The 26095-nt window shown below is 36.2% G+C and overlaps 1 protein-coding gene across 1 annotated transcript in view; it reads right to left on the reverse strand.

Moving 5' to 3' along the window:
* Window positions 1-1291: 1291 nt before the first annotated feature.
* Window positions 1292-26095, reverse strand: part of LOC130409266 (probable phospholipid-transporting ATPase IIA) — a 39113-nt gene continuing 14309 nt past the window's right edge. The window contains exons 15-28 of the mRNA XM_056733136.1: window positions 24836-24997; window positions 22997-23089; window positions 22813-22896; window positions 17510-17680; window positions 16868-16966; window positions 15669-15758; window positions 15105-15249; window positions 12982-13046; window positions 12192-12347; window positions 10116-10180; window positions 8748-8856; window positions 8600-8657; window positions 5743-5946; window positions 1292-3085 (exon numbers count right to left, since the gene is read on the reverse strand). Of these exons, the coding sequence (XP_056589114.1) occupies window positions 2949-3085; window positions 5743-5946; window positions 8600-8657; window positions 8748-8856; window positions 10116-10180; window positions 12192-12347; window positions 12982-13046; window positions 15105-15249; window positions 15669-15758; window positions 16868-16966; window positions 17510-17680; window positions 22813-22896; window positions 22997-23089; window positions 24836-24997 (1638 nt within the window). The 3' untranslated portion in view covers window positions 1292-2948. The remainder of the gene's footprint in view (window positions 3086-5742; window positions 5947-8599; window positions 8658-8747; window positions 8857-10115; window positions 10181-12191; window positions 12348-12981; window positions 13047-15104; window positions 15250-15668; window positions 15759-16867; window positions 16967-17509; window positions 17681-22812; window positions 22897-22996; window positions 23090-24835; window positions 24998-26095) is intronic.

A 26095-nucleotide genomic window follows, 5' to 3' on the forward strand; every position in this document is an offset into this window, starting at 1 on the left:
TGGATTATTCAGAGTGATATCTGCCTTTGCCGATTTTTAGGATTAAATACATTTTTCATATAATAACTACTGATACATCTAACTGGTGATGTTTCTTAACATTTCTTATATGATCGCCAATTCATTTCATTTTGTCTTTTGATTGACAAGATATATATCGGGTCTGATCAGAAGGTATTTTTAAACTACCGACGAATAGCTGATGGTGTAAAAATTGCTTTTATCACCCGGTACACTGATTATTGTCCGATATATCAGCACATCTCTATTGGATATATAGTATTGTAATATATATGTGTGTGTTTGTTTATATCCGAGTTATGACTGTGAAAACCATTTTTCTCAATGACAGATCACATTGAATCTCATTCCATTATTTACAATTCTAATAAATAAACATTATCTTTCTTATGTCTTCCTTTTATTCTTATAGCAGCTTTTCTGATCTGATACGCAGTTCTCGATGCTGCACGAGTCGGATAAAAAAGAAAATCTGTCCTAATGTCACGTGAACATGGACACTCCAGCGAGTGCCACAGAATTCACCACATCAGAAGAAGAGGGCCGTATGTATTTATACGGGCTATATATATTCCCAAAGAGCTACATTATAGATGTAGGAGAACTTGTGCTGAAGCTTGGATACAAACACACACAGGGGTAGAAAACAGAAGGAACTCGATTGTGAGTTTTTCCACTGTGCAATAGAAAGTAATGGTCTGATTTTGTGGTTCTGATTCAGATTAACATCTGAGCCAAAGGCACAAAGAAAGGAAAAAACTTTTATTCATGAATCATCTTCTGTCTGTGAATCTGTAATAAAACGCCACATGGGTATTTATACATACATATGGAGGTGATAGCTCATTTTCCAGTCTATAGTCACATCATTTATTTAAAGTGGAAACATCTATTGGAATGTCATCGAGCACTATGTGTATGTGCTTTAAAAAAAGTGTAGATTATCTTTCCATGATTCAAAAGTGCATTATATTTTGATACTCCCCCTACAGGTGAAACATCTTGTCTTTGGGTTACATTGGAATACCATATATACCAGCATACTTTTAAAACCTTGTAGTATGCATGAATTCTGTATCCAGATGATCAACTTCAATTGCCAAAACCAAAAGAGATGGCACGGGATACCGTATCCCATAATGCACTGAGCTTGACCTGAGCCATGTCTATGTGATGATTGAACAAACCATAAACAAAATCAACCTTCATTTTTCTTCACTTCATATTAAACTGCATAAAACTGTGACACTTCTTCACACAATCCATTTAACAACGAACAGATTATTAGTTCATAAAAGAAGATTTTTATTTAACACCTTTAGTCCGGAGACACACGTCCTTTGTTTGTTCGGTAGAGTGCAAATTCTAACACAAATAAGAAAAGCATAATAAATATAAGCCATTTTTGTTATTTACAATTCAGTAGGTTACAATACGAATTGTTGAATGAATGAGTCCTGACATTTTATATAACCATAAAAACAGTCAAAGAAAAGTCCATGAGTTTACATCCACATCACAATCTGTACAAATTCTGTTTCATGCAAAGAGTTGAATACGACAAGATTCACAAGAAACAAAATCAGCCCGTCCAACAAAATCAAGAGAATATGGCACGATTATAACAAACACAGACACACAGTGAGTAATGCTGAGTGCAGGTCACTTTTTTAAATGTTAAGATGCACAGTGGCTTCATGTCACCTGAAGGAAACAAAACCAAGATGCATCATGCGATTTGGCCCTTTACACCACCGTGTCATTGAGAGTAGGTGTAATGGTCAGGGTTCTACGGGGGAGGTTGGGGTAAAAAGTGACCATGTCTAGCGTCAAGAGGTCACCACAAGAGTGGACAAATAATCCTGTACAAACATACAGACAGGGAAATGCAAAAATAACATGGTTTTTTATGGCACTGTATCATTCATGCTCTTTAGACGACCTGCTGCGACTCAGACTTTTGAGGATAAAAACAACTTCCAGTTAACCTCGTTTCCAGGTTGAACATGCACGAACAAACACACAAGTACGATGAATATTTCACGCTATAATATTAGAGTTTTGAGGGATGCACAACAGATTTGTTTCTGTTTTACCTGATCAAATCCTTTCAAGTCATTTAAATAATATTGTTTTGGAAAAGCAATATAAATATACTAAAAGATCATTAAATAAGTAAAAGATTTAATTCCAGCGTTCATGTTTTTTCTTTTTAAATGAAAGCTCAATTTTTTTTTTTATCATTTACTCATCCACATGTCATTCTTAATTGACTTTCTTTCGGTTGAACACAGAAAATATATTTTGAAGAATGTTGGTAACCAAACCACATTCTGATTTCACTGTATGAACACAAAGCCACTGAGACATTCCAGAGTCATATAAAATGTGTAAAATGACACGATGGTACATAAATTATGACTGAATTTCTATTTTCGCTGAACTATCCCTTTAATTGTGCAAATTTCTCCTTTTCGTGAGAATATAAATACAAAGCAATTCACCGAACTTGAAATCGAGATGTGTAACAATAATATATTGTTAATTAAAAAAAAAAACTTCCAGATGACCTGAGCACTTTCGATGTCCCTTTGTGTCATAAATGAATCCCAAAGCAAACCAGTATGTTTAGTCATCCAGTGAGAGTTATTCAAAGGAGTCAAATCGGATGATTCAGACTAAATGGCTCTCAGACGTCTGGTGACTGCACGGCACAAGTGTCCACAGACATTCTGAAGACACTTGCTAATGCTTTTAAACTGAGACTTTAACCAAAGAAACAAAACCAGTCCAGTTTGATCTAATAAAACTCACACCTTTAGTAGCATAGAGTTTAGTTTAAATGGGTTAGAAGCTCTGAATAAAACCAGAAGTTCAAGTCTTGTGTTAGCTGTGAGGTTGGAGATGTGAGGGGGGCTCTGGTGTCTTTAAGAGGTAAGTTTGGAGTAGCTCGGAGGGGAGAACCTTCGCCGCAAGTATTTGAGGATGTAGAGAGGCAGACAGCTGATCAAAGTGATGGCCGTCACCTTCCAGACGAATGACAGGGTAGTGATGAAATACACATCTGAGAGAGAGAGAGAGAGAGAGATAGAGAGAGAGAGAAATGTTATTGCTCAGATGTTGCTCTTTCATAGCTCAGGAGATTTGATTTGTTCCTAGTTGTTTTTCATTTTATAACCAACTTAGTCTCAGATGTTTCTCAAAATATTGGAAAAATAAATAAGAAACAAACGACACTGTAATTCTTGAAATCCATGAAGCATTTGGTGGTGTAAAATGAATGTTGATGTTTGAGTTCACATTGAGATCTTCAATAATATTGACTTTTAAATGCAGACTTGACAAATCTGAGCTCAGTTTGAGACATTGTTGACATCTCTTCTGGACCTCTGAAACATTTGTGAGATTTCGACTCTCTTTCTCGGGATAAATATTTGAGACGCAGATGTCACATAAGCAGACGTTTCCATTTCCTCTCCATTTAATCTCATTGATGTCTAAATGATGATTCAATAAAAGCAGCAAAAAAATAAAACACCAATCTGTGCAATATGTCACTCCAGTCTCTCCTTTACAGTTCCTCCGTCTCAAGTCAGACGTCCAGACAATTACAAAAGCTTCAAAACGGTTCCCATCAACCTTTCCCTCCTTCAGATTCCCGCTGAATAAGCCTTATTTAAACTTTGGTTCCCAGAAACGCAAAGAACAACACCAAAACATAGTTTGAGAACCACGAGCACAGTCGGCTCGGGAGAAGCAAACGCAGATCAAACGCTGAAATATGAGCGGGCTACAGCAAGTCGTGCGATGTCTGGAAAGCAGCGTCACGCAGCGAGAAGCGGTCAGGCTTTCTTTATTTAATGTGGTAATGTGCCACACACCAGCAGATCTGGCACGGGCTGTCCGAATGCCTCATCGACACAACTGAAAGAACACTTGTTCATGTGCTGTGAACATGAGCCCGGGACCGACACAAGCCATTGACACCATCATGGATCCATCATCTTCTCTGCCAGCGGTACCCATCAACATTCAACGGTGAATTCTTGGGCGCAGTAGGTGGGCAAAAAGAAATCGGTTCTGGCTTGCCACAAATGTTTTAAAAGACATGCATAAACCCTTGTGAAATCTCTTTAGCTATTTCTTCTATGGAATCCAAGAGGCAGTGTGATAAACACAGAGACCTTGGCTCGCTCACAGCATCGGTCCTGCAGGAAATGAGAACAGGCTTGTGGTATTTCCCTCTGTAGCGTTCTGAGGTGCTGCGGGCCACTGGCTACATGAACACACAGAACAGAGGAGGACGCCTCTGTAATGCTGACTCAGGATGGACGCTTGGTCAATTTGATCAGCTCAAATATAGCTCACCCTACGGACTACAGGAATGACTTGCGTGGAATGTGGCCGTATGCTTCACCTGGTCGCATCCGAAATTCTGACGTCAGACTAGTTACGTGACAACAGGATGTAATGACGATAATAGGATATAAGACAGCGGTAAAACCTTGAACCCTTAGATAAAAATGTCATAGTGCTAGAAATCAGAAAAAAAAGATGACAGTCATTATGCACTTAGAATACAGTCGAAAAAAAAACATGCTTACTATAGAGAAACCATGCTTACCACAAATGAATGATTTTAATACAGTTACCATAATTTCTTACCATAGTATTTGTAGTTAAACTGTGATTATTTAAATAGTAATCAATCTGCCAATAAAAACACGGCGAATACACTTTTACTACAAAAAAACATAAAAACATGATTCATTCATGTAATGGATGGACTTTTAAAATGAGTATCAGCTAAATCTAAAACTGTTAACCAATTTAAGAGTTTTGCCAAACAGCATTATCGTACAATAAATATGCTTGCGATAATGACTAAATAAACTATAAATGTTCAATAGTAAAATCTACACACTTAAAAATAAAGTTAGAGCACCTAAAATACACTTAAGCGGCCCTGCATTGATGTGTCATGCATTCTGACTTCTTTACAATGTTAAACGTGGTGTCTTCTCATGCTTAACATGGTCAACTTGTCAAAAAACGAGTTGGGTGTATTACGTAGTATTTCTGTGCTCAATACACTCCCCCAGTTATCGAACAGGTTTCTGAAAGTTTTTCTCTAACATATAAAACTGTTTTGTAACAAGTTGTCTTAGTCCCTTATAGGACAACTCTCCCGGAAAAGCATGCAGCACACCCATAGGAGAGCGGGAGATGGAGCATGCGCAGGCGTCACTTTCACTTGTAAGCAGGAGAGAGAGAGCATATGTTCGCGAAGTTCAGGTGTTTGTTTGTTCAGTGCATTTGGGTGATGAATGTTATATAAACTGTGGATATAACGCTGAATTTGGAGATTGTTTGAAACTGATTTATGGAGCCGTCACAGCACTAAAAGATGCCGGACATGAACCGCATGCGATGAGTAAAACTGATGTCTGTGTTTTGTTGACAATGGGTGCACACGTGCTTTGGTTCAGCCTACCACTCCCCCCCGCACGCGCCGTATGTTTTCGGAAACAATTGATAAGCTGTATCCAAACAGCTAAATAGTCTTCGAAGATACAAAGTATGCAATACTACTCTATAGGTACTCAACATTAATATGAGATTGAAACCCGTGTGTTAGGCCCGCTTAAACCTAATATATTCATAACAATCAAACCATAAATCTAGATCTTTTTAAGTTTTTTTGTTTTTACATGTACTGACCGATGAACTCATGTAAGAAGACCAGAGAAGCGATGTAGCAGGCCAGACTCAGGAGCTCGCCCACTATCATCAGCCAGTGCCAGGTCTGAACCGTCAATGCCACCATCAGGAGCTCGGTCAGGATCAGAGAGGTGAAGGAGATCGCCACGATGTGCACAAACTCTGACTCGAACAGCAGCAGAGCGCCGTACATGATGATGCTTCCTAAAAAACAACAACACTGTGATGTTTCTATCAGCGCTGAGACCCGCTACACATCACTAATATCTTGATTTCAGTATCCTGATATATTCTTGAAATAAAACCTGCGACATTGGTGTTAAAGAGAAGAAACTTTTCTCTGAAAAGTTTGTGTAATGTAAAAAGATACTATAAAAAATGGTGACAGACCAAATTTCATTGGTTCTTGGATATTTCGACACAGGATTTTAAGTTGATGTGTCGCCATATTATAAGAGCCATAACTCTTATGGGTTCTTTTTGGTTTAAATTTAGCTAAATACGCAAAAAATGTACAGAAACCAATCGTTTTGTTTTTAAATAAGACTTGCTTTAACTTACTGGACATTTGTGCTTTTTGGAAAATACTGTACATATAGCCCTAAACTGATGGCCTTATTTATTTTATAAAAAAATTGACTAATAAAATAAAATATTTAGTGCTGTAAAATCGATTAACTACTCAATTCCAAAAGACATGTTGCTGTTAATATATTGTACAGAATGTGTGTAGCGTGTATATTTATACATAAATAAATAAATGCATACACATTCACAAATATATATACAGTGGGTAAAATAATTATTGAACACGTCAAATTTTTCCTCAGTAAATATATTTCTAATCGTTCTGTTAACATGAAATTTTTAGCACCTGTCGGTAAGAACCAAAGTAAACCCTACATTCAAAGAAAACAAAACAAATCATTTCAGAAATAAAGTTTTGGAATGACAGTATTGAACATGCTTATATTTATTAAATACTTCCAACAAAAGCCTTTATTGGTAATGACAGTTTAAGACGCCTCCTGTGTCTTGAGAAACAAATCGCATGCATTGCTCAGGTGTGATTTTAGCCCATTCTTCCATACAAACAGTCTTCAAATCTTAAAGGTTACGTGGGCCTTTTCTATGAACTTTGATCTTTTGTTCTATCCATAGATTTTCTATTGGATTCAAGACAGGTCCATTCTAGCAGCTTCATATTTTCTCTGAAACCAATCGAGAGTTTCCTTTGCTGTGCGTTTAGTATAATTGCAAACCCTCGTTTCCTCTTCATCATTCTGCTAGATGGCAGCAGAATTATCAAGGATGTCTCTGTACATTTTCCATTCATCCTTCCTTCAACATTATGAAGTTTGCCGGTGGTGTATTATGAAACCCCCCCCACACCATGATGCTTTTGCCCATGGTGTGAATTATGGCATCCAAAGTGTTCCAGACTATTCTCTCCCAGTATTCCACAGGCTTGTCTAACTGTTGTGCAGCAAACTTTAAACCAGCTTCAACGTGTTTTTTCTTTCGTGGTGAGCTTGCATACACGCTGTTCTTTCCACTTCCGGATTATGGCCCCAACAGTGCTCAAGGGAACATTTAGAAGTTTAGAAATCCTAGAAACCAACGCCATCAATATGTTTTGCAACAATAAGGTTGCGAAGGTCTTGCGAGAGCTCTTTGATTGAACCCATCATGAGATGTTCTTGTGTGACACCTTTGTAATGAAACACTTTTTTAGAGGCCATCAGTTGGGACTGAATCAGCTGATATAATTTTCCAATGACAAGTGCAGGGATTGCTTTCTAATTACTGATGGTGTCTTGGCTTTCCATGCCTTTTTGCTCAATACTTTATCCCTGTGTCATTCCATTTTATTACACATTACTTCATTTTTGTTTTCTTTGTATTTAAGCATGTATTGCGATGAATTTCATTTTATTTCATAATTACTGAGAAAACTGTGACGAGTTCAATACTTATTTTATCCACTGTAAATATATTAAAAAATTATGATTAATCCATTTAAAAGCACTAGAAATGATATACATCTTAGATGGCATGAAGATGAACAAATTATGAATTGATATTTTTAGCTGAATTTTCTCTTGAACAAGCAAATATGGGCGGTGACACAAGGTAGAAAAGCCTTTCCGTGGATTCATCTCGTTTTAAGTGCATCTTCCTGTCCTGAAGTGTTTTGTTGACCTTTGCACTTCAAAACAAACACTACAACCTTTCAAAAACGTCATTAATTCATAAACGACAGTTGAAATGATTTGACCTTGAAGACGCTATTTAAAGACTGAAAGAAAACACGCTTCAGACGGGGAACCACACACCAAACAAAAGGACCAAACAGATCCGGAATAACCTGCACTTAAGGTGAAAACAGTTTGTGGACAGAGATTGATAACGTGACGTTTCTTTCAAAAACAAGCCGAAGTCAGAAAACACCCAAGAAAGTCTAAAGCAAACAGAATCACCTTACAAACGAAAGGAATGCCCACGTGTGACGCTACAAGATTTACACACAAAGAGTTCGGGGTGGAGCGCTCCGGCTTTCTAGTTTCGTCTCAAGAAGTCGTGGAAAAAGCACCGTGGCTTATTTTGCAGCCACAGACACAAATAAACCATTCAGTGCGGGCAAACGTGTGCGTGGGTTTTGTTGGACGAAACAACGTTGGGCGCACAGAGATGGTCCTGTGAGATCGTCTCTTGCTTTGGACCTTTCCTGTTTCTAAACAGAGTTACGCTTGGGTCAGAAGAAGAAATAAATGATCTACCCCATTTACATCACAATTACCTCTTTAGCAAAGGTCAAAAACTGTCATACAGTGAAATCACCAGACTCTTTGCTTACCTTGGTAGATACTGATCAAGACCCATATTAAAAAGGTTTTGAACGAAAGAGGCCGACCCTAAAAATAGAACAATTATGATTATTATGTACAAAGAAAAATGAGTAAACAAACAGTCTGTAGATATGAATCTGGTAGATTGACGGCTACCTTCAGTAGATCCTTATACAGTTCAGGATATAACATGGCCACCTCAGACTTGACATCTTTATCCAAAACCAGAGAGAACACTGGAAACATGGTGTAGATAGTGGAATACCTGCAGTCAAAGGACATTTTTATGTAAATAGCACGGAGAAATGTTTAGACACTAAACTGTCATGGAAATCTATATTTTGTACCACAAAAACGTCAAAAGAAAAGCATAGAATATAAAGTAAAGAATATACATGACTATAGAAAAGAATGATACGACAGTGTCTAATGTAAAGAATTTTTTGGTTTTCTTAAAGTGTAACTTTGTTGAACTTTAACCAGATTTGTATCGTTACATAAATGAACAATGATCTCTTTTTCTTTGTTATCTGGACCAAGAAATGCAAATTTATTTGACAGCAAGTTGTCAAAAATCCAGATAACAGGGAGAAAGACAAAACACTGTTCATTTATGTATATTATATAAACAGGTTAAAATCAGCAAAGTTACATCTTATAGCACTTAGATATATAGATATATAGATACTTATCTTAACATTAATTTAAAGTAACCGTTCACCCAAAAACTAAATTCTGTTCTCTCACCCTCATGTTGTTCCAAATCTGTATACATTTCACTGTTCGGTTGAACACAAAGGAAGTTATTTGGAAGAATGTCAGAAACCAAACAGATCTCATCCTCTATTGACTCCAATCGTATTTATTTCCCTTTTATGGAGGTAAAGGGGGTATGCGATCTTCTCGGTTACTGACATTCTTTCAAATATCTTCCTTCGTGTTTAGCAGTACAAAGAAATTTATACAGGTTTGGAACAATCTGAGTAAGTGATGAATTTTCATTTTTGGGTAAAATGGCCCTTTAAGAAAAACTGGCATTACTCGTGAAATCCTACCCAACATCCCAAATTATACATCATTATTATAATCATACTGTTGTGTTCTTGCTCAGTAACTGATTTTTTTTACTTTTCCCCAAAAAAGTTATGAATCGCAACTTTGAGTATATAATTCAGCTGGTTTGTTAAAGTTAATCCACCACAATCATTTTATTTCCCAAACAATAACTAGAATGGAAAACTTTGAGTGAATTTCAGTCTTTCCTCTGACTGTCCTGAACCTTCTGCAACGTCCTTCGCCATTTCTGCTGAACTGGGCGAGACTCAAGTGAGTTCGGTTTAACCCTTTTCTCATTTCAGCCATCACAAAGAATCTTTTGATATAGTTCGGCTTCAGCTGTCTGATTCAAGCTCGGCCGCTGTGACTTTCGGATGGAAGAAATCTCTAAGCGAAAATGTCAGAATGGACTGAAACACATGGTTGAAATGCCAACCAGATTTCACAGAGAGCAAATGAGTCACTCACCCGATAATGAGGAAACCTTGATAAAGTGGAACAGATGCAAAGTAGAAGACTGAGGAAAACACGGCCTGTGGGATGCAAAACGTGAGATCATCAACCCACAAAACTCACACATGTCATATTTACAGATTTCAAGTCCTAATATTTTGCAAAGGTACTGGTCATAATGATACAAATATCTATATACCACTGCGGCAAAAATTAAGTGACAACATGCTGTTCTGACAACATGACTAGACACATGAAAACTGTTAAAAAAATGCTGGTTATTACATAAAAAAATTATCTTTCAACTTTTTCCTAAATACATGTACAAATATTACGATTCATTTTTTTACTGTTTTTTTACTGTTGTATTGCTTAAAAGTGAATCTGAACTTGTTTACTTTGCAGTATTTGAGGTGTGAAAAAATACAGAGCATCTTTTTCTGTTATTTTGATGTCGCTCCAGTTTTCATTTTCAGCAAAAAAATGCACATAGATATATATATGTATTTTAATTTGAGAGATATATTGTAGGTAGTTCAAAGAATGAAACAAAAATGACAATTTGACCTTAACACATACCTATAAATAGTGAATTAAAATTTTTCCATTATTGCTACGGAATTGTGTCCAAAACACCACACTTATACCTATATATTACTAGACGCCATAAAAAAACAAACTCACAAGATTCTACCACGGTATTATGTGCCGAAATGGTGCTTTAATCTTTTGTAATTGTCGCTTCTGTGAAAATGTCAATATTTTATGTTCTATGAAGAGTCATCTCTTCTCTATTTGTTGGGTATTATTGCTTCAGTTTTGTGCATTTTAATTCACAGAAATCGTAAACATTTTTACTTTTTTTTTCACATCCATAACCAGTGATGGAGAACGGCATTACAAATAAACGCCATAATGTTTTTTGTGTTATAAATAAACGACGATACTAATGGCGTTGTATTTTTTTTCCAGTGTTACTTTAATTGAGGTCACTGAAGCAGATTTCCTCCGAGTAGGTTCTCTCTCAGCCAAAGGACCTGCAAATACTTTTTTTTCTTGTGTGTGTGTGTGTGTGTATTGGGGTTGGGACAGATAACTAATGATTATTGGTGTTTGTGTGTGTGTGTAGCAGTCAAAATATTGAGAGCACTTATTGTGAAACTTTTTACTTTTGCTAGAAGTTGTGAAGATGTGGTACAGTTTTATCATTTTAATTTGCACTACAAAGAGTTCTTGTATATTTGTATCATTATTCATTTTTGGTACATGTCTTTATATAATTTATTTTTTAGACTTATTTGTTGACGAGTTGTGGTCTGCGCAATAGATATTAAAAGTTCTTTACCGTCTTCTATGTTTTATTTTTCTAGTATAGCAATGATCATATTTCAATAATTATATATTGAGTTTAATAGGTGTCTCTCACATTGTCCTAAAGCAAGATAAGTGAACAATGTTTTATTAAAATAATTTATTCTATTTAGTTTCCATTTCAATCAATTTTAACATATTTAATATTGGGGGCATCCAAATTATTTAACATATTAGATTTTTTTTAAAGGAAACACAATAGTTACATTCCCTAGTAATAAGTTACTTTTATAATGATGTAACTCAATTAGTAACTTCGTTAGTACTTGTTAGAAGTAACTAGTGACTATAACCAATTACTTTTTATTTTTTATGATTTTTAAACACTATCAACAAAGGTTTATGAAAATATAACATATAAACAAATGGTTCAGTATATTGGTAGCAAATACTCTTGAGTTTTTTATGTCGCATCCATAACGCTGGAATTGCCCTAATGTGGTGCAAGTTTAAAAAAATGAAAGAAATTATGGCACGTGCCCTAAAAACTCTTTTTGGTACTTTGTCAGTGTTCTAAAACCACATCTGTACATAACATGTAATATTATTCCAGAGCACTTTAAATAAACATATGATAGCGTTTATTAATAATCCAAGCATAATACAAACTTTAATGGGTGTTATGGGAATCTGATGGAGCTCAGCAAAGCACAAGCTGTTCTTTTTGAGAACGCTGAACCCTGCTCATTTGCTACTCAACATATAAAAGCTCACACACACCTGCATGGTGCTGATGCAGAGACTGCGATGGATGACGAACTGACTCAGGGCCGCAGAGCGCTTGTAGCTGTTACGTCCGTGAACCATGAGCAGTCTGCCCAAGTGCTTGAACTGAGTGATGGAGAAATCTGCAGCCAGAGACGCCTGCTTCCCTTCCTGAAGACACAGACACAAACAAACACATCCACATCTTACAGACCATGAAAAAATGAACACGGTTTATAAATGAAGAAGGGCTCTATATATCCACATTAGTCATGAGTGACTCAATATCCATTAACCATTCATAACGTCTCATTTCTTTGACCTAGAATGAGCACTTGGGACACCACAACTAGGTCAATCTTGCCTTTGTGGTATTAAAGACATTATAAAACTGCTAAACATTTGACAAGCTAGCTGGTAGGGAGATTTTTTGAATATAGTTCCTGTAAAATCTCTGATATTTAGAAATATGTGGCAGTAAGTCAAAACTGAAATGCAATTTTATTTCTGCAATGTGGCGTATTTCCTGCAGAAACAGGAAATTCAATGAGAAAAATGTCGGGCTGGATTTTATGGATTGTGGAGGGATACTCCCATCCTGAAATACCTTTGGAATAATAAGTGCTGATAAACTGCACAATATGACGGCTATTACCTGACTGTACGTCAATGCAGTTTTAATAGAAATGACAGAGAAAAAGTGAGACCCTTTGACGCAGATGGACAGAACGCTCCGGAAGCAGGCGACAAGAGTATATGATAGTGTATGTGACAGGACTGGTGATCGGGGGGTGGTAGCTCTTACTTTGCCCTCCACTCCCACGCCACAGTCCGCTTCCTGGATCATGCTGACATCATTTCCTCCATCCCCTGAGAGAGAGAAAACAGTGAGAGACAAGAAAGTGACAGCTGGTGCCGTGACCCGGATGGAGACCTCATGTCAGTGTCAATACAACAGATCAAGAAGTTTACTGTCAACTTCTCTCCATCAAAACCCTTGAATCTTATATTTTAGGATACAGAATTTCTGTCAAACACATCATTAGCATCTTTTGCATTTAATTATCAGCAACAGCCTGTGTTGGTTGAAAAGTAGAAGTAGATAAAATCAGCATATTTTTACCATTCATAGTTCAAACTGAACAGGTTTTGTTAAAAAAAACAAAGGCACATAATATAATATTCTAAAGTTTCATTTGTTCAGATTCCACTTAAAGAAGTAGTTCACTTCAAAATAACCCCACCATTGACTTTCCATAGTAATTTTGATTCTTCTAATGTAAGTCAATGGGGCATTTTTAAAGTGAACTACTCCTTTAAAATACCAAAAAGAGTATATATATCCAAAAGCAACTAATTATATATATATATATTAGGGCTGCAACAACGAATTGATAAAATCGATAAAAATCGATTACTAAAAAAGTTGTCAACGAATTTGATAATCGATTCGTTGTGTCGCGCGACGCGGAGACGTTTGATTATTAAATCAAGATTACTAGACAAGAAAATTAAGTGATGCTTAAAACTTCTGTTTGAAATTATATCTCATTAAGATTATTTTTCGTACCCCATTGGCAGATAATTTTGCTTGTTTTAAGCATTCAATCACTTAATTTGAGGTGTTTTTTCAGAAAACAAGACATAATTTCTTATGCTTTTTTTTTTATAACAGCTCAGGGATGTTCAAGGAGAAACATGTTTGTGCAGTTTCTAAAGATTTTAGTTCTGTTTTTGAATAAAGGGTTGGAAATGAATGCTTTTCTTGGTTTTTGTTTTTATCCGATTCATCGATTAATCGGAAAAAATATTTACAGATTAATCAATTATTAAAATAATCGTTAGTTGCAGCCCTAATATATATGCACTCCTAATATACATGTATGCATGTAAAATACACATTTTTGGACACTTACTGACTTGTGTTAATTTTTTCCGATCCTTTATTTTATTTTATTAATTTTGATGAGTTTATTATTATTATAAAGGTAACTATGGGAATTATGTTAAAATAAATCATGCTAAATTAAAATGAAAATGTGTTATATTTGATCATTTTTTCGTGTAAATGAGAAATGTTTTCGTGTCATTTTATCAAGTTGAGGTCTCACCCGGAGATGCTTTTAAAACAAAATTAAAAGAGTTCCCATCTATTCTGTCTTCTTATTGTTTGCTCTTTCTTCATTATTCATCAATCCATTTCAAAAACATCTTTTATTAAAATGTTTTGTTAGCAAAATTATATTTTTGTCTACTAAACTAATACCAGGTATATTAAGCATACACGTTCTGATTTTTTAAATAACAAGAAACATTTCACTCAAGTGTCGAACATGTTTTGACTAGTAGTGTACTTTAGGAATATATAACATGCGATGAGGCAAATACTAGCATAAGAGAGATTTATGTTCATTGTTTTTATTATAAACAAATATTAATTATATAAAACAATGTATTATTAATAGATTGTTTTCTATAAAAAAAATAAGTTAAATTAGTAATTGAAGTAAAAATACATTAAATACATATTATTATCCCTATAATCATATATTCAACAAATAAGATAATAGTTGATACACGATTTTTATAGTAGGTAATATATAAACGTTTTTTTAACTTCCGGTCTGTGTTTGGTTACAATATTTATTTAATATTTCACTTTTTTATTACATCTTATGAATTGTTTTTACAACATACTATTATTTATTGATATTCTTATTTTATTGTATAATAATTGTATCAAAACTACTCAACAATTACTGATTTTTTTGGAGTTCAACCGGAAGTTAAGTTTGGTCCCCATAACATTTGTTTATATTTTTATCAATGAAACAGTCGATACATATATAATAAAAATCTATATAAGCTAAAAAAACGTATTTTATTAAATGAGGTTTAAACCAGTGTAAGAGGATGTTGGACACTCACCCACGGCACAGGTGAGTTTGCCGGTGCGTTCTTGTAGCAGACGGACAATCTGAGCTTTCTGTGTGGGAGCGCAGCGACAACACACGACCGCCGGACACTGACACGCCAACTCCATAAACTCATACTCATAATACTTCAGACACACCTGTCGAACAACAACTCATCAATAAGTCCACAGTGAACTATACAAAAAACGTCATTTTATGAAGAAAAGAAAATCGACAGTATAGCTGGTCAATGAATGTGTTCTGAGAATTTTTACGAACTTTAAGTAGGGGGCTGAATTATTCAAATAACCTTAATGAGATTAAATTATACCTGAACTTCAATTTCATTCCAAACATAAATGTATGAGTATGTGTGTTTCCCTTCGACTTGAACCCACTACCTTTATGCTGCTATCACAACGCTCTACCAATAGATGTAAACTCAACGTGACATAACTAAGACCTTAAGACGGTTTATGTTATTTTATTCTGAGGTGTTTTGAAGTATTAGATTAAGGTTTTCAGATTGGCTTCTGCTAGGTTGTGGATGCTGGGGTCTATTAGATCAGTGCGTTACCTCCAAAGAGTCTCCTGATATCACCAGTGCACAGTCGTGTTTCCTCCTGAAAGCGTTGAGCTCAAGGTGAGCTTCACTTCGGGTGGTTACCTGCAAGCCAGAGAAGACGTGACGATCATGACAGTTTTTTCACATAGTATAGACACGAGATAATGATCTCAGATGGCACAGTTGGACCACAGGAGTGCACAAGAACTTTAACTGTCAGTTGTGTTCTAGACCGCACAACATCCAGTTAAATTTATGCTCAACTGTCGAGAACGAGAGGCTGATAAAGAGTTTCACAAAGGAAATTCACTATTAGATTTTGTTGTTCGTCTTACAAAATGTTTCACAGGAAATCATTTGCCTAAAAAGAATTAAGCCATCATTCATGTCACACTGATGTCACAATATCAGATTTTTAACACACAGTTGACCTTAAGAATACTCGATAGCAACATTATTGCGAGAAATATAAAAAAATCAAAAATAAAATGCTAGTTTGCGTTTGCAACCTTTTCACATCCAATCTTTATACTTTTGCCTAATATTTACTAAAAAAGTACAGAGTGCAAGACATACAAATGACACACAATCAATAACTGTAACATAATGTCATTAATTGTCATTGTTTCCAAACATAATCTGGCCAACTGACATCCATTCCAAACCCGTCGCCAGCAGAGGATGTTCTCTGATCGGCAGACATTTGCACCACAACAATTCATCTGTCAATTTTAAACACAACAGAGTCTCAATCTGGATGCCGGTCGCAGGAGGAAGTCAATGCAGATGCCGACTGAACCCACCAAGAATGAAGCCACTGGTTTCATGTTGTGCCAGCCATTGTCTTTTGTTTCCAGGAACTCCGGCTGAAGAGAAGATTCAACCTTCCTCCGGGCGGCCTATCTTTCAGTGGCAGCGTGCCACAGGGGAACGCCACAAGAGTTTCTAGAGTCCCGTTTACCGATACGAAGGCTTTCGGAAGCCACTGGTTCATGAAAAGGTTCAACTCAACTCAATGAGCTTCAGCGATACCATCGGTTTTAAGGGATTAGATTCACTGAGACCACATATGGATTTAGGCAATAAGGTACCAGAGACCTCGAAAATCATGATTAAAGTAAAAAGGGTTGCAATGAAAACTAGATTAGTCAATGGGGTTTTTGTTGTTAAAAAAAAAATGAAATAATACAAATATAAGAATAAGTACTTACAGGTCTAAACAAGTGTACGTCCTGATTTCGGGTCACCAGGTGTGCATTCTTAGCTGTGCAGGTCGCGGTCTCCAGTTTATCCCCAGTCAACATCCAAACCTGAACACATCCAATTAAATTACACTGGACATCATAATTGAACAGCTAAAGTCACATTTATCAACAGAAGTGGTGATAACCACTTCCTAAAAGTGGATTCTTATAACCCTGGGTTAAAGGTGGGGCTAAACCTCTTTCAAAATTTTAAAACTTGGGTTAGCCAAAGTTCAAAAGCACAGTCTAAAAAGAAAGCTCAGTTTTAAAGAAGACAATGCGAGGGTTAACCCAGGGTTTAACCCCCAGAATAAAATAATAACCAAGGGTTAAAACCTTAGAATTAGAAAAATAACCAAGGGTTAAAACCACAGAAATTAAAAGTAACCCAGGGATAAAACAGCAGAATTAAACAAATGACCCAGGGTTAGACCGCAGATTGAAAAAATTACCCAGGGTTAAAATGAATGACTCAGGATTAAAAAATAACCCAGGGTTAAAAAACAAGCCGGGATTAAAAAAAGATGACCCTAGATTAAAAGCACAGAGGATAACCCAGGGTTAGGAGCAGAATGAAAAGCTCTATGTCTATATTGTGTAGAGTCTCACTTTGATCCCAGCATTTCTCAATATCTCCAGTGTGGGTCTGACATCGGCCTGCAGTTGGTCCTCTACTCCAGTAAGACACAGCAGCTCCATCTCCATCTCTAAACTCTCAATCACTGTGGCAACCTTCAGTGAGCGATCGTGCACGCTCAGCTTTGCCTGCACATAGCGAGCCTGTGACATACAGGAAGAGTTTAAGGGACAAGACAAAAATAAATCTTGCAATAATTAAAGCGGAGGTAACATGCTATATTATGCACTTTGATTTCTTTACACTGTTAAACGTGCTGGCTTCTTAAGCGTCAACTTGTCAAAAAATGAGTTGAACGTATGACATAGTATTTCTGTGCTCGATTCACTCCGCTAGGGTTCGCACAGGTTACAGAATTTTTTTTCCGACATAGATTCCCATTTCGTAAAAGGGGTTCTTAGTCCCATTTTGGATAATTGTCCCGAAAAAGCGAAAGAGCACGCCCACGCATCAACCAGGAAGTGTGAAAATGAGCACAACCTTCAATGCCGCCTGACTCGGCTGATGGAAGTATAGTTGTGTTTGGTTGCTCACTACATTTCGATGATGAATGTTATATAAACAACGGATTTGGAGATTGTTTGAAACTCTTAGATGGCGCAGTCCCAGCGCTAAAAGATACCAGACATGAACCATACGCGGTAAGTCAAACTAAGTCATATGTCTGTGTTTTGTTGGCAATCGGCATCCATCCATCCATCCATCCATCCATTTTCTACCGCTATCCGAACTACCTCGGGTCACGGGGAGCCTGCGCCTATCTCAGGAGTAATCGGGCATCAAGGCAGGATACACCCTGGATGGAGTGCCAACCGGCAATCGGCATGTATGTGCATAATTTAAACAACACAAACTTATGCAGGGATAATGCGATGATGTGTTGTGTGCTCGTGCTATAGTTCTGCCCCCCCCTGCACGCCTCCAGGAGCTTGTCTATCTCTGGAAATCACTTTACAGCTGTATCTTTCTTTTAGAAATCTGATCAAACTAAATACTCTTCGAATAGATAAGTTTGTTTTGCATCAGATTTAGGCCACTTTAAATTGTGTCAATTGTGAATTAGTACTTCACTCCTAAAATAACACACAATGTTTAGTTTTAGTTATTTATTTCCAAAACTACAACTTAAATGAACTCAAATTAAGGGGATAAGTCACCCTAAAAGAAAATGTTCATTATTTATTCACCCAACCCTAACCCTGTCATTACAAACCTTGTTTTTCTGCAGAACACAAAGGAAGATGTTTTAAATAATGTGGATAACCAAACAGCATTGACATTGCAGACACATTTTTTCGAAATATCTTCAAAGATGAAAGAGTCATATACAGGTATTGAACAGCATGAGAGCGAACAAATGATGACAGAATTTTTATTTTGTGTGAACTATCCCATTAAGACATAAGGTCAGTTTAGGGTCAAACAAGTCCATGAAGCCTTGCAGTCTAAATAAACAATCGAAAGTAAAGACTGGATTCTCTGTGTAGGATCTATCAGATGCATCAAAACATGCATTACATTTGTCAATGTCTCTAATATCTGATGGAATAAAGCTTACAGTGTTACACAGATATCGAGGCCGCAACAGACACACCATATGAGAAAGTTCAGACCTCTAAACACACCATCAGAATCTTAATCCTGTGTGCATTGTCAATTTTGCAACTTCATAAATCACACACCCTTGACCCGTAAATCGACGTGCCACTACTGAAGGAAGCCAGTGTGCAGTTGTGAGGGCACGGCCCACGGTCCGAGCGAGATAAAGAGCAAACAATGTGTGCGTCTCACACAGGAACACACTCTCGCTGAGTCGTGAGTCATTCTCTGAGTCACCTCGCCCACTCTCTCAAACACAATTACACACTGACAGTCTATGAGAAGAAACAACTCTTTCTCTGAGTGTTAGAGTGTGTGTGTGTGTGTGTGGGTGGATGGATGGTGTAACTGATACACTCTTTCATTTTCGGGGTGCTCCCTGCGGAAAACACGGTGCAATTCTTTTTTATAATCACTGTTAACGACGGATGAATGGCTGCTTGGCAACCGCTTAATCTCTCTAAATATAGATCAGCACCTGGATATTGTCGCTATAAACATCCAAAGTTCCCAGTCTGTGGCATTGGTTCAGGGCCCTAACGTTGATCGGGGAACCGACAACGTGTTTAAAACATTTTTTTATAGAAAAGTTTATAAGATTTATTATTATTCACAGTCATGTTGTTTAAACCTGTATATGACTTTTTCTATGGAAGACAAAAGAAGATATTATGAGAAATGTCTTCTGCGTTCATGCAAATGAAGTCAATGGGGGCCAGTGTTGTTTGGTTCCCGACATTCTTTAAAATATCTTCTTTTGTGTTCTCCATAGAAATGGTTTGGAATGACATGAGGGTGAGCAAATGACATCATTTTTTTTATTGGGGTTACTGTCCCTTTAAAATCAAGCTGTGATCTATCAGCGTCCCACGTTTGAGTCTCGATTCCTGTTCCTCCCGTGTCTTATCCAATAAAAAGCTATGAAGGCTAAACTATCCAACTGTGACCGGTACAGGCCCAAATCGTAACAACGTTAGATTTTTAAGATGCTTCTGCAATTACATAATGAATTGACATCTTCACTGTCTGATCACTCATAATTTAACATTTTTCTCATAGAAATATCATTCATGTCGGTAACACGAACAAAGCGAAATGAAACATGCCAAATTTTAAAACTTTCGTGTTGTACAAGCGTAACTAAAACAATCCTCTCGATGTCAGTCGAGTCATTTGGGAGTTAAATGGCTGCCAGCCAGCTTTGACTTCCTGATGTGTAAACCATCTGTGAAATGCTCAGAACATGTCGCATAGCTCGACAAAGCTATATTACATCTGTCACGCATATATATATATATATATATATATATTGTAATAGACATAAAGGGATTGTGGAGAAAGAGGAGGGGGCTGTGTTGAAGGAAGTACTCTGCATCCAAAACACACTAAAACAACTGAAGATCAAGATGTCTTAGTGTTTGATCTTTTTTTTTTCAAAGTATAAAATCAGTTCTAAATTATTTGATTAAACATAAAATTGTTGTAGAAATTCTAAGAAGAGACTTAAAGTCTTGTTGTTGTTTTAAAATCATTAGGTTAAGAACTTTTAGAAATAAAACAAAAGGGTCCTACTTGTATTTGTTCTTTCCATGTGTTATTTAACAGATCCTTGTAGGGACAGTTCACCCAAAAATAAAAATTCCCTCATCATTTACTCACCCTCAAGACATTTACGAGTAATTTTTCCTTCTATGGTAGTCACCAGTGACCAAGAACTATTTGGTTACAGGCATTAGGGCTGCAACTAACGATTATTTTAATAATCAATTAATCTGTCGATTATTTTTTCGATTAATCAATGAATCGGATAAAAACAGAAACCAAGAAAAGCATTCATTTCAAACCCTTTATACAAAACAGAACTAAAATCTTTAGAAACTGCACAAACATTTTGCTCCTCGAACATCCCTGAGCTGTTATCATAATAATAATAAAATAAAAATGGACTAACTAAAAAAACATACACATGTATGCTTTACATCTGCCAAATATATAGACTTTTTTTTAAATAAAGTGCCACCTGAGCTGCCAGAACAATAAATAATTTATAAAAAATAAAGAACAATACAAATCAGAAAATTTAACAGGATTTGTTTGAATGTCAGAACTAGTTCCCTACACCACACTCCAGACAGACACTCGCAGATGCACACACTCGCAGACGCACACACTTTTGCAGACGCACACACTCACAAACTCTCACACTGAGACACACACACACACTCTCTCTCTCAAGTTCACTTGAAGCTTATTCATTAAATAATTACCGTCATTGTAGTAAGTGCAAGCTTCATTTATACACCACATTTTATCAAAGCTTAAGATGACCAAGTGCTATAAAAGAACTTTAAAATTAAATTAAAAAGTACAACACACACAAATATATTTGTCAGTAATAACCTATATGGGCACAGAATATACACTGCAAAAACTGGTTTTCTAACTTAGCAGTTTTGTCCTGTTGTCAGTCCAAATATCAAAAAAATCTTAAATCATGACACATGATTTAACACACCAATGGGGTACGAAAAATAATCTTAATGAGATATAATTTCAAACAGAAGTTTTAAGCATCCCTTATTTTCTCATGCCATTTTTCTTGTCTAGGAATCTTGATTTTGGATTTTTTAGATATTTGGACTGGAAACGAGAAATAAATTACTAAATAAGAAAAGCTTTTTTTGCAGTGTAGCTATACATGACAACAGATTGATAAATGAATGGTTCAAAAAAGGCGAGTGAATAAAAACGTGTCATTATTCTTGCAATGCAAAGTGCAAAGTAACTATACCACCCCTGCTTTACTACTGTTATTAACCAGCTAACGCTAACTTGTCATGCTTGTCAAGCTGGATAACGAGTAAACACCAGCACCGGAGACATTACGTTCTTCACTTCAAAACAGACCAAAGTAGGATTCTGTAGTGACTTAACCTGCTGTTGAACTCCTCATCAAAGAGTCCAACATGTTTGCGTTTCAGGTGCTGGATCACTGTCGTGGTGCCTCCGTGCCATGTCGCTTTTGCATATTTTGCAGTTAACACACTTTTTCTGTTTATTTAGTGTGAAATACTCCCGCAACTTGGATGACTTGGGTCACGCGGATTTCTCTGCCTCCGCCATGTATCTTTCCTCTACCTCCGCTCGTTTTTTTTTTTGCTCCGCCCTGTCTATGAGGCGCCGAACTCTGCTAGCATCAGTGCACGAGAGAGACCGAGTGTGTTCACTCCGCTCCGCACTCAAATAAAGTTTTTTTTAAATAATCAAACGTCTCTGTGTCGCGCGACACAACGAATCGATTATGAAATTCGTTGCCAACTCTTTTAGTAATCGATTTTAAACGATTTAATCGATTCGTTGTTGCAGCCCTAAAAGAAATTCTTTCAAATATCTTCCTCTGTGTTCATCAGAACAGAAAATGTATACAGAATTTGAACAACTCGAAGGCGCGTAAATGATAAAAGAATTTTCATTTTTGGGTGAACTGTTCCTTTAAATTCTTAATGCAGTCACCAATAACTGTCTTATCAGACACATTTTTCTTAATGAACACTATGTAATCGAATACATTAAGTTGAAGTTGAATATAATTATAAATTATTTTATTCTTTAAAATGGGAAAATTATGTAAAAAACAAACAATATCACATTCAAGTCCTGAGCGTTGACAACTCACCTCAAAATCTTGGTATTGTTCTTCTGTCAGGGATTTCTTGGCCACCACTAACACCCTCAGGCCTTCCCTGGCCATATTCCCACACTGATAAAGATGACAGAAAACACATTCTTACAGGTCAGAAGTCAACATTACGTCAATCAAATTACATTTCGTGTGTTTATACGTTTCCGAGATTGGTCACCTCTTCCTCCAGCCAGTCATTGTACTGAACAATTCCGGCCATCATTACGTCTGCTCCCTTCATGTAAAACGTGATCTCTCCTGTGGATTCATCCTGTCCAAAACAAAATGAGTATATCATTAGAACTGAAATTATTTAGAGACATTGTCCAGACATTGAACGTTGCTGGGCCTGCACAACTCTTCAGCGTCTGGAATGACATGTTTTCACATCGGTAAACAGGAAAAGGTGGCAGGTAAGCCTACGCTGTTGTTCCCAAGCATTGAGGGAGACTTTGGGTTTCCTCGAGTGTCCTTAAAGGTGTTTTAAAAGGATTCTAGAGAGGAAACTCGAATCAGTAACTGGTTTCCTGAGACACATGCACACAGGCTTTGGTCCAAGGCGACAACAATAGCTCACAGCTCATACGAGGAGAGAGTTAGTCATCCAGCCCAGGGCAGGGTCACAACTTTCTCAGATAACAGCAAGTCTAGTCATGTAATCTCAGTTTGTGTTGATCGTAAATTTTGATGTATTCCTTTTGAATGCTGTTGATTTACTGCGTTTTCACATTTTCTGAAGGAAATGGCATTCCTGTAGCTCAATTGGTACAGCACTGTTTGTAGATTAAAATCACAGAAACTACACATACAGATTAAAATATATATATATATATATATATATCATGAATAAACTGTAAATCACTTTGGATGAAAGCATCTGGCAAATGCATAAAAATGTTAAATGATAAATGTGAGAGATGTGTTCATGTGTCAAACTTAATGCCACTATGCTATGGTTAATGGTGTAAATGGTTGCCAGGGTGTTGCTATGCCACTTTTTGAGTGGTTTACAGGTCTGTGTTTTTTCAAGCAGCGGGCCTCAACAAACTACATCTAAAGATGACTTAAAATGATTTAAAATAAGACAAAACAAGCATGGAAGTAAGCAAAAAACAAAAGTAAGCTGATCTATGTACAAAGGAAATATATTATGGTATAATATAAAATTGAGCTGTACAGAACTGTAATTTAATATAGAATTGACTATAGTAAACTGTAGTAAATTTTAGCATATTATAGTACTTAAACAACAGTATAATATAATTACTAAAGCCTACTATAATATATTGTTACATATAGTAACTTAATAAATGTAGTACTGTAGCATATTTTAACATTTAGTATAGTAAGCTTCAACACTATAGCATGCAGGAATTTGACTACAGTTTAATATTATAGTATAATACAGAATTTTTCAATGTCATTTAAAATGTCATTTATTGTCTTCGTCTACATTAAAATCAACGTTTGGACTGTCCTCATCAAGCATTTGTAAGACTTTCAAACTTTATAAGATGCTTTACATAACTTTATATGATACTGTAGGTTATTTTAAATTATGCATGTTGCAAAAGCTTTAATCCATAGAGATTTAAAATGCTTTCAAATTCTATTTGAAATGTATTTTTTTATGTGTAGTACTTTATGTGTAGTTATTTGTTAACATAAGTAAATTAGCTAACAAGAACTATAAATTAGCAATATTGTTTTTCAGACTATATTTATCCTTAATGTTAGCAAAAGGAAATCCAGTTGTTCATGTTTGTGCATTGTGCATAATGTCCTTTTGATTTTTAAAATGTTTTAAGACACTTTAAAATTAACATAAATTAAGAATAATGTAAACTAATGTATAAACAAATGTTAACAAATACAACCTTTTTGTAAAGTGTTACCTTCTTGTGGGAAACATTACGTCAAAAAAAAATCAAACCAATGACCTCGGTGTTGTGAACACCATGTTCTAATGGTTAATCCATAGATGAAGATTATGGACATTGTAGGGTCAGATACTCACACGCACTATGATGCCCATGCGTTTGCTCTCATAGGTGAAAGGGAAAATCTGCAGGATTGTGAAGTTCAGGATTTGTCCACTAGGGGTCCTCAGCTGCATTGAAGATTGATCTCTGCCAACCAAGGTCAGACCCACACTCTCTGTCCACTGAACCAGAGACACCTAGAGAGGGAGAGAGGGAGAGAGGGAGAGAGGGGGGGAGAGAGAGAGAGAGAGAGAGAGAGAGAGAGAGAGAGAGAGAGAGATCATCAACTTCACTTTTCTGCATTTACTAACTTTTATAAACAATTGCTTTCAAAAAACAGGACGTACGACAACAGGAAGCAATTGGTGTGTTTCATTGGTGTTGTCAACAGCGTAAAATAATTACTCAAGCGTGTCATAAGCAGGTTTCACAACTGGAAAGCACAAACAAACTCAGAATCACAAAATTTGTTTTACATCTCCAACCGTTTCCTGTCAAGTGTTTGGGATGTGCGGTGAGGAAAATACAAGCATGCAACGCACCAGCAATTATAATTGCCTCTCTTCTGGGAACACGTGAAGATAAAGGGAAACCACATGCCATCCATTAGTGCAATGCTGAAGGGGGGTATTTCTGGGAGGCAAAAGTTATTGCCCAATAACTTCCAGACCAAGGGTTACAGAGAGATCAAAAACCCAGATTTCTAATGCCCTCCCTGACATAGCTGCTAATAACATATCTCACAGTATCCAGATGGGCAGACCGCTGCCGGCCCACGCTGTTAGAAAACAACAAATGAGCCTTATCCACACCACGTACACAAACTTTCAAACCATTTGATAAGAATGTTGAAGTCAAAGAGTTAAAGGGACACTCCACCCAAAAAATGAAAATTGTGTCATGAATAACCCCCCCAAACAACTTATCAAAAAAAGTAACAAACAGTTGTACATATAGTTTATAAGTAAACAATAAAAGATAGAGATAATATTATTCAAAAATATGTTATATATATTACATTTAATTTAAATATGGACCTTTTTTTCAACAGTTCTCTTTATAGTTGAGTTTTTTATGATTTTATAATAAAAAAATATGTAAATTTTACTTGATTTATTGCCTTTTTTCTATTCAGGTTTGTTTTTTATTTCAGTTGTAGTTTTAATTTATTTTAAATTAATAATTTTAGAGAATCAACTAAAAAAAATTCAGTGTACTGCTAAGGCAATGGACCTTTTTCATGTGTTTAACGGTCATCAGCAGCGTTCATGCTCCAAAGTTTTTTTATATTTTAA

The sequence above is a fragment of the Triplophysa dalaica genome, chromosome 20 (genome assembly GCF_015846415.1).
Source record: "Triplophysa dalaica isolate WHDGS20190420 chromosome 20, ASM1584641v1, whole genome shotgun sequence".
Taxonomy (NCBI): domain Eukaryota; kingdom Metazoa; phylum Chordata; class Actinopteri; order Cypriniformes; family Nemacheilidae; genus Triplophysa; species Triplophysa dalaica.